General features: G+C 45.1%; 1 protein-coding gene across 5 annotated transcripts in view; it reads left to right on the top strand.

Annotated features, from left to right (window-relative positions):
- Positions 1-9825, top strand: part of taok1a (TAO kinase 1a) — a 43616-nt gene that overhangs the window by 16599 nt on the left and 17192 nt on the right. For all 5 annotated transcript variants that reach the window (XM_061781075.1, XM_061781070.1, XM_061781071.1 and 2 more), the window contains 4 exons: positions 4784-5020; positions 5111-5239; positions 5774-5977; positions 8057-8296. In XM_061781075.1, the coding sequence (XP_061637059.1) occupies positions 4784-5020; positions 5111-5239; positions 5774-5977; positions 8057-8296 (810 nt within the window). The remainder of the gene's footprint in view (positions 1-4783; positions 5021-5110; positions 5240-5773; positions 5978-8056; positions 8297-9825) is intronic.

The following is a 9825-nucleotide window of genomic DNA, read 5'->3' on the forward strand; positions in this document are numbered from 1 at the left end:
CCTGAGGGAAGGCGCTGGAAGAGGTGGTGACCAGGATGTGGAGGGGCAAAGAGGATTTTGCATGCTCTTAGTTCTAGCCAAGGGAAAGTCCTCAAGGATAGGTAGGGGCGTACCGAAAAAACATTTCAGCAGTCCTGATTGTCCGTTGCAATCGGAGTTTGCACTTTTTTTGTGGCAGCACCAAACCAGACTGTGATGGATGAACACAGGACTGATTTGATGACTGCTGTGTAGAACTGCCTCAACTGCTCCTTTGGCAGGCCGTGCTTCCTCAGAAGCCGCAGGAAATACATCCTCTCCTGGGCCTTTTTGAGGATGGAGTTCATGTTAGTCTCCCACTTCAGGTCCTGAGAGACTAATTCCCAGGAACTTGGAAGGTTTTGACGGGTGACACAGGACAGTTGGACAGTGTGAGGGGCAGCTCCTGAGGTCCACGACTATCTCTACAGTCTCGAGTGTGTTCAGCTCCAGGTTGTGTCAGCCGCACTACAGCTCCAGCCGCTCCACTTGCTGTCAATATGCAGACTCGTCACAATCTTTGATGAGCTCAATGACCGTGGCGCTGTTTGCAAACTTCAGGAGTTTGACAGCTGTGTGCGTTTAGGTGCAGTCGTTCATGTAGAGAGAGAGAAGAGCACCGGAGAGAGGACACATCCTTGGGGCGCTCCAGTGCTGATGAGGTGGTGTCCCCCAGCCTCACCTGCTGTGTCCTGCCCGTCAGGAAGCTGTAAATCCACTGGCAGATGGCAGGCAAGATGCTGAGCTGGAGAAGCTTGGAGGAAACGAGTTCGGGGTGAAGGTGTTGAACGCAGAGCTGAATTCAACGAACAGGATCCTCGCGAAGGTCCCCACGTGGGCGTGGTGTTCCAGGATGGAGTACAGTCCCATGTTGACTGCGTCATCCACAGACCTGTTTGCTCGATAGGCAAACTGCAGAGGGTCCAGCAGGGGACCTTTGCTCTTTAGGTGGTCCACCACGAGGCGCTCAAAGGACTTCATGACCACAGATGTCAGGGCGACAAGCTTGTAGTCATTCAGACCCGAGATTGCAGGACTGAGATGATGATGGAGCGTTTGAAACAGGATGGTACTTCACACAGTTCCACAGATCTGTTGAAGATCTGTGTGAATACTGGAGCAAGCTGGTCCGTGCAGGCTTTGAGGCAGGATGGAGACACAAGGTCTGCGCCTGCCGCTTTGTTGATCTTTTGTTGTTTGAAGATACGTCTCACATCCTGTTTGTGGATGGTCAACGCAGGAGCGGGAGTCAGAGGTGTGATGGTGGTTGGTGGTGCGGCTGGGTGGGTGTGGGGTGTGCAAGTGTTCTTTTCAAATCTGCAGTTGAAGATGTTCAAGTCGTCAGCTTGCCCTTTATTGCTCTCTGCTTGGGGGATGGTCGCTTGTAGTTGGTTAGCGCTTGTAATCCACGGCAGACTGATTAGTTGTTAGCGGTAAACTGTTCATCTAGCTTTACTGCATAATTTCTCTTTGCAAGGTTAATTTCTTTAATCAGATGGTTTCTAGCGCAATTATAAAGACCCTTTCCAAAAAAAATAGAATATCATGGAAAAGTTTTAACTTTTTGAAGGGAATTACGGAAATAAACTTTCATAGATTATAGATTCAAGGCCAACAATTCAAACATCAAACAGAGAAGATTCAAGAATCTAGCAGAGATTCTGAAAGAGTGGAATGAGGCGGGAGTCACAGCTTCAAAAACCACCACATTCAAAGCATCCGGGAGATGGGCTGCAGGTTCAGGTTCAGGTTCCTCGGGTCAAGCCACTTCTGAGCCAACGTAGGAAGCGTCTCAACTGAGCCAAGGAGAAGGACAAGACTGTGGGCCAGTGGTCCAATGTCCTCTTTTCCGATGAAAGTAAAGTGTGTCTTTCATTCGGGAATCAAGGTCCAAGGGTTTGGAGGAAGACTTGTGAAGAACAGAACCCAAACTGCTTGAGGTCCAGTGTGAAATATCCACAGTCAGTCATGATTTGGGGTGCAATGTCCAGTGGAGGTGTTGGTAAACTCCATCCATCCATTTTCTGAGCCGCTTCTCCTCACTAGGGTCGCGGGCGTGCTGGAGCCTATCCCAGCTGTCATCGGGCAGGAGGCGGGGTACACCCTGAACTGGTTGCCAGCCAATCGCAGGGCACATAGAAACAAACAACCATGCGCACTCACAGTCATGCCTACGGGCAATTTAGAGTCTCCAATTAATGCATGTTTTTGGGATGTGGGAGGAAACCGGAGTGCCCGGAGAAAACCCACGCAGGCACGGGGAGAACATGCAAACTCCACACAGGCGGGGACGGGGATTGAACCCCGCACCTCAGAACTGTGAGGCTGGCGCTCTAACCAGTCGGCCACCGTGTTGGTAAACTCTGCTTCCTTAAATCCAGGGTCACCACAACTGTCTACCAGAATGTTTTAGAGGACTTCAATGTTCTGCTGAGGAGATTTCACCATCTTTGCTTTTGGTGCCGAAGCCATCACAGTGCTTGACTGGCCAGCCAACTCACCGGATAAACCCCATTGAGAATCTATGGGGTATTATCAAGAGGAAAATGAGGGGCACCAGACCAAAAAACAAAGAAGAACTGACTGCAAGCATCAAGGAAATCTGGGCTTCCATAACTGTCAGGCAGTGCCACAGGCTGATTGCCTCAATGCCACGGTGCATCCAGGCAGTGATTCAAGCAAAGGGATTCCCAAACAAGTATTGAAGATTAACATAACGTTTTGAAAGATTTAATTCAATAGCTATATCAACGACATATCTTTATTTTGATTCATATTTGTAGTAAGGATTTGTTTTCTGAGCAAATGGAGATTTAGATGGCGAGTCCGACCTCTACTTGCAAGTAATGTTTTTTCCACTACTACTACACGAACCTTACTAGTGGACTACTGTGCAGAACTAGTAAGACTACTAGTGCCAACTCGTAGGCATGTGTCACTCACTAGTAACCTCCCTATCGAGGATATCAAATAGATGCGTAAATGGCTCTCCATGAAGCCATTTACGCATTTATTTGATATCCAGCTTAAGGTCCATATACTGGTATGCTCTTTGTCTTTACTAGTAGGATAACTTTGGCATACAAGTAGGACAACTACATGTTACTAGTGAGGCAAAACTGTACTAGTTGACAGCTGGGTGCTACTACTAGTAGTACTGTTAGGGTCGATAAATGTTCACCAGTAGACTTCTATGTCGGCGAGAGTCGACTAGCGTGTGAGATGCTTACTAGTTGTGCTTATTAGTGTTACTAGTGCAGCACAGTAGTTTACTTGTAACATTTAATCACATACTAGTAGGCTAAAAGTGGCACTAGTAGTGGAATAAACATGGCTAGCAAGACGGTAATTATTGTGCTGAACTGGTTACTAATGAGGACAAAGAGAGACAAAAGTACGAGTACAGCCCCAATTCCAATTAAGTTGGGACGTTGTGTTAAACATAAATAAAAACAGAATACAATGATTTGCAACTCATGTTCAACCTATATTACAGTAAATACAGTTCGGCGCTACATCCGTAAGTGCAACTTGAAACTCTATTATGCAAAGCAAAAGCCATTTATCAACAACACCCAGAAACGCCGCCAGCTTCTCTGGGCTCGAGCTCATCTAAGATGGAGTGATGCAAAGTGGAAAAGTGTTCTGTGGTCCGACAAGTCCGCATTTCAAATTGTTTTTGGAAATTGCGGACATCGTGTCCTCCGGGGCCAAAAAGGAAAATAACCATCCGTACTGTGATGGACGCAAAGTTCAAAAGCCAGCATCTGTGATGGTATAGGGCTGTGTTAGTGCCAATGGCATGGGTAACTTACACATCTGTGAAGGCACCATTAATGCTGCAAGGTACATACAGGTTTTGGAAAAACATATGCTGCCATCCAAGCAACGTCTTTTTCATGGACGCACCTGCTTATTTCAGCAAGACAATGCCAAACCACATTCTGCACGTGTTACAACAGCGTGGCCTCGTGGTAAAAGAAGAAGAAGAAGAAGCTTTTATTGTCATGAACATGCATGCATGCACATGAAATTTGTTCTCTGCATTTAACCCATCACAGTGAACACATACACGTTAGTGGAACACACTGGAGCAGGGGGCAGCTGAAGCGCCCGGGGAGCATTTCTGGGTATCGGTGTCTTGCTCAAGGATACCACAGCCGTGAGTCTGGGGGATGTTGGCGGATGGTCCAGTCGGGGTCTTGAACCTAGGTCCCCCACGATGGCAGGCCAGACCCGTCTCCCATTGAAAATGTCCGGCGCATTATGAAGCGTAAAATACAACTGAGACACCGTACTGTTGAACAGCTGTAGCTGTACATCAAGCAAGAATGTGAAAGAATTCCACCCACAAAGCTTCAACAGTGTCCTCAGTTCCCAAACGTTTATTGAATGTTGTTAAAAGAAAAGGTGATGTAACACAGTGGCAAACATGACCCTGTCCCAGCTTTTTTGGAACGTGTTGCAGCCATAAAATTCTAAGTTAATGATTATTTGCTAAAAACAATAAAGTTTATCAGTTTGAACATTAAATATCTTGTCTTTGTAGTGTATTCAATTAAATATAGGTTGAACATGATTTGCAAATCATTGTATTCTGTTTTTATTTAACACAACGTCCCAACTTCATTGGAATTGGGGTTGTACATGGACCTTAACCTGGATTTCAACGACATAATAAATGCTCAAACATCTTTGTATAGTGAGATACTGGCATAATACTAGAGATTTTGGACTATTGTTCTTCCTCTCCTGCGTTCGCCAGCTCACACGGCAGATTAAGGAGCATGAGCAGGACTCTGAATTAAGGGAGCAGATCTTGGGCTACAAGCGCATGCGGCGGCAGCACCAGAAACAGCTGATGGCCCTGGAGAACAAGCTAAAGGCAGAGATGGATGAGCACCGACTACGTCTGGATAAGGAGCTGGAGAACCAGAGGAACGGCTTTGCTCAGGAGATGGAGAAGCTGATCAAGAAGCACCAAGGGTCCATGGAAAAGGATGTATGCTTTGTTTAAGCATTTCGGTTAGCTTTTTTTATTTATTTATTTTTTGGCTGCTTAACGGTCCTTATGTGTGTTATCTTTCAACAGACAAAAACCTTTAGCAATGATGAGAAGAAATTCCACCAACACATCCAGAGCCAGCAAAAGAAGGAACTCAACAGCTTCCTCGAATCACAGAAACGGGAGTACAAACTCCGCAAGGAACAACTGAAAGAGGTGGTGAATCATCTCCTACTTTGTTACTATAAGGTGTCCTCAGTTTACGACGGTCCTAAAATATAGAATGTTTCAAGGTTACGAACGACGTGCAGTGAACTAGTTGGTGCAGCAGTGTAAAAATACGTAGTTATGCAACACAAGAAAGCTCAGTTATTGCGCTAGTTCCCGTTTTTCATTTGATTGTTTTATGTGTATGGTCGAAGTGTTTTTCATCCAAAGATTTAATGTATAATGACATTTGAAGGTTACGAACAGCACGCAGTGAACTAGTTTGCGTACCACGATGAGTTTATAGTCACATGGCACAAGACTCCCAAGAAATGTTTTTCGTACAAATATTTTCTGTAACTATGACTTTACTAATGAGTTAGTGATAGTCCGTTCGGACTACAAATTTGGCTTACATCACCATCGTAGGAATGGAACTCATTTGTAAAATGAGGGTCCCCTGTACCGTCAAAAGCGCAGACAAATCTGTCAGTAACACAGATTCTGTTATGTTGGTCACCTATAATGTGGTTTCCCCCGAAGGAGCTGAATGAAAACCAATCAACACCCAAGAAGGAAAAGCAGGAGTGGTTGTCCAAGCAGAAGGAGAACTTCCAGCACTTCCAAGCAGAAGAAGAGGCAAACCTGCAGCGCCGGCAAAGGCAGTATCTAGAATTGGAGTCCCGCAGGTTCAAACTGAGGATCTTGATTGCTCGCCACAACATCGAGCAGGATTTAGTGAGGGAGGTTAGTACTCGCTTGTATTACACTGATGTATACTTGACAAACTGTAAAGGTTTCCAGGGTTTTTCCTAGGTCAATTAGAGGTGAGGTTGTACCATTCTGATTATTTACGCATGTGTATGCGTAACATACACCCCCACTGGCTCAAACACTTTTTTTTTGTGTAGTTTCTACATGCATTATATTGTTATTTAAAGGTCCTCTTCCATCAGAATAATTTTTTTTTCTACTGTTTTATGGATAACAGGTTAAAATGTGTCTATGACATGGTTTAAGGTTGACATCCATGCGGTTTGTCATTTTAATGCAAAAGCTGTTGAACAACAAAACTGCTGGCGAATGACAGGAATCGCTGACAGTGTGACGTAGTGTTGGTAATTCATATATTCATATTATGCAATCCCCTCCAAAAGTATTGGAACGGCAAGGTCAATTCCTTTTTGTTTTTGTTGTATACTGAACACATTCGGGTTTCAAATCGAAAGAATTCCAGTTGTTTCATGGTATTTACATCTAGATGTGTTAAACAACTCAGGACAGAGCACCTTTTGTTTGAACCCACCCACTTTGCAAGTGAGCAGAAGTATTGGAACATGTGACTGATGGGTGTTTCTAGTTTCTTAGGTGTTGTCTTTTAGATTGATTGCTTAAACATTAGATAGTGCTTGTATTTGGCTTTGGGTTTCACCTGTGAAAACCACAAAATAAAATAAAAGCTGGAGTTCTAAACTTTTGTCTCATTCAAACTTTGATTTGAAACCCAAATGCTTCAGTATACAACAAAAACAAAGGAATTGACCTTGCTGTTCCTATACTTTTGTAGGGGACTTAACTTGACCATTTAATGGCTGTTATCCACCCACTCAACTCGACAACACGGCATTTCTGGGTTTTAAGCGAGTGAGTCTCAGCTGCTGCAGAGCCATAAAAATGCACTCAAAGTATCCATATGTTGTTTTACAACAATACATAAAGGTCCCATATTGTGGCTATTTAGACCTCCACAGAGTGACTCTCTAATATGGACTTCTTATAAAAATGTCAATTTCATTAAAAAAAAAAAAAAAAAAAAAAAAAAAAAAAAACACCTTGGTTTTGTCACGAGTGTCCAGAAAAGGCCCCTCTGACAGCTACTTCTGTTTGACCCAGTTATGTATCTGCTTTGTCTATATTTGGCGAAGACCGCCCCCTTTCCTCTGATTGGTTGCCTCCATGTAGAAGACCCACTTGTGAGAGCACACGTTCATGTTGACAGTACTGGCCCTGGAGCGGAGAGGTAGGCGGAGATCTTCGCTAGTGACATAGATAAGCTGGAGAAATTCGAATTACCTGATTTTAGGCCTTTTGGCAGAAAAAACGTCTGGAACTCAGGAATGCATGGACGATTTTAATCAATTTCTATGTTTACTGAGGCACCATGGAGACAAAAATACATCCCAAATACTAGAAGAAGTTGGTTTGGCAAAATACGTGACCTTTTAACTATATTTGTATTTTTAATGTAGCTGTGGTGGAATCCTGCGTTCAATGTTGGCGACGACCATCGCTGACGACAATGGATGCAAGCTTTGCTATTTCATCCACCACACGTACATTAAAAATTACAAATATAGTTAAGTATTTTTGTCAAACAACACGTTTAGCTACTGATTGTATTTGAATGTGTGTTCTGTGTGTATAAATGACTCCCACGATCAAATTGAATCAAGGGATTTTAGAGTCTGAACTAGGCATAGAAGGGTGACCTCTAGCAGGCACCGTGATATGGAACAGTCGGACCCAAGCTGATTTAAATATTTAAATTAGGGAAGATGAGAAATCCGACGTGCCTCGTTACAAAAGAAACCTTATTTACCTGTTTGAGAATCCACAAAATTGTCCCAATGCATTTGTAGTAAGAAAGGAAAGCAATTGTAGGACTGCCAAACCAGTTGCAGTTTTCATGATGTCAGAGGTTTTAGAGCCTGAGGCATTCAGAAATTAGGCATAGGGTGCTACCTCCAAATTGTATATGCAGGAAAAACATTGGTTTGTCTGGCATTTGTCTTTGCACTGATTTTCTCCCCCGTGCACACAATTAAGGAGCTGAACAAACGTCAGACCCAGAAGGACCTGGAGCACGCCATGCTCCTGCGGCACCACGAGTCCATGCAAGAGCTGGAGTTCCGCCAGCTCAACACCATCCAGAGGACGCGGGCCGAGCTCATCCGCCTCCAGCACCAGACGGAGCTCACCAACCAGCAGGAGTACAACAAGAGGCGTGAGAGGGAGCTGAGGCGCAAGCACGTTATGGAGGTTCGCCAGCAACCCAAAAGCCTCAAGGTGAGAAGTGCTGCTCTTGTGGCCGTGTACGTTACAAACACGATTTTCAAGGATATCTTGCATCAGTGAACGAACCACGCTTCCGTCAAAGCATCAACGCGAAATGTGCATTTGTGCCTTCTCTCGCACAACACAAACATCGTTCACTCCGTGCGTAATGTGATTCAAATGCTGGCATATTTTTATTTGCTCTAAATTAGCCCATAGTATGGTGCCCAAGAAAGTGAAAAGTGCTATTAAGAAGCCTAATTGTATTACTGTTTGGGAGGGGGGGGAAGAGAAGGCACTCGTAACGACCTTGACTTGCGAGTTGAATTTGTTCTGTGCCCAAGCTTGTAAGGAGTTTTACTCGTACAGTGGGTATGGAAAGTATTCAGACCCCCTTAATTTTTTCACTCTGTTTTATTGCAGCCATTTGCTAAAATCGGTTGTTCATTTTTTTTCCTCATTAATGTAATCTGAGACCATGGTCCTCAGTTGGAAAAGGGTGGCGTGCCCTCTCCAGGTTGGGGATGAGATCATGCCCCAAGTGGAGGAGTTCAAGTATCTTGGGGTCTTGTTCACGAGTGAGGGAAGAATGGAACGGGAGATCGACAGGCGGATCGGTGCAGCGTCTGCAGTGATGCAGACTTTGTATCGATCCGTTGTGGTAAAGAAGGAGCTAAGCCGAAAGGCGAAGCTCTCGATTTACCGGTCGATCTACGTTCCCACCCTCACCTATGGTCACGAGCTGTGGGTCGTGACCGAAAGAACAAGATCCCGGATACAAGCGGCCGAAATGAGTTTCCTCCGCAGGGTGTCCGGGCTCTCCCTTAGAGATAGGGTGAGAAGCCCGGTCATCCGGGAGGATCTCAGAGTGGAGCCGTTACTCCTTCACATCGAGAGGAGCCAGATGAAGTGGCTGGGGCATCTGGTTAGGATGCCTCCCGGACGCCTCCCTGGTGAGGTGTCCCGGGCACGTCCCTCCGGGAGGAGACCCCAGGGACGACCCAGGACACGCTGGAGAGACTACATCCTTCGGCTGGACTGGGAACGCCTCGGGATTCCCCTGGAAGAGATGGATGAAGTGGCTGGGGAAAGGGAAGTCTGGGCGTCCCTGCTGAAGCTACTGCTCCCGCGACCTGACCTCGGATAAGCGGTAGAAGATGGATGGATGGATTAATGTACACACAGCACCCCATATTGACAGAAAAAAACTGAATTGTTGAAATTTTTGCAGATTTATTAAAAAAGAGAAACTGAAATATCACACAACCGTAAGTATTCAGACCCTTTGCTCAGTATTTAGTAGATGCACCCTTTTGAGCTAATACAGCCATGAGTCTTTTTGGGAATGATGCAACAAGTTTTTCACACCTGGATTTGGGGATCCTCTGCCATTCCTCATGCAGATCCTCTCCAGTTCTGTCAGGTTGGATGGTGAACGTTGGTGGACAGCCATTTTCTGGTCTCTCCAGAGATGCTCAATTGGATTTAAGTCAGGACTCTGGCTGGGCCATTCAAAAACAGTCACGGAGTTGTTCTGAAGC

The sequence above is a fragment of the Phyllopteryx taeniolatus genome, chromosome 8 (genome assembly GCF_024500385.1).
Source record: "Phyllopteryx taeniolatus isolate TA_2022b chromosome 8, UOR_Ptae_1.2, whole genome shotgun sequence".
NCBI lineage: Eukaryota > Metazoa > Chordata > Actinopteri > Syngnathiformes > Syngnathidae > Phyllopteryx > Phyllopteryx taeniolatus.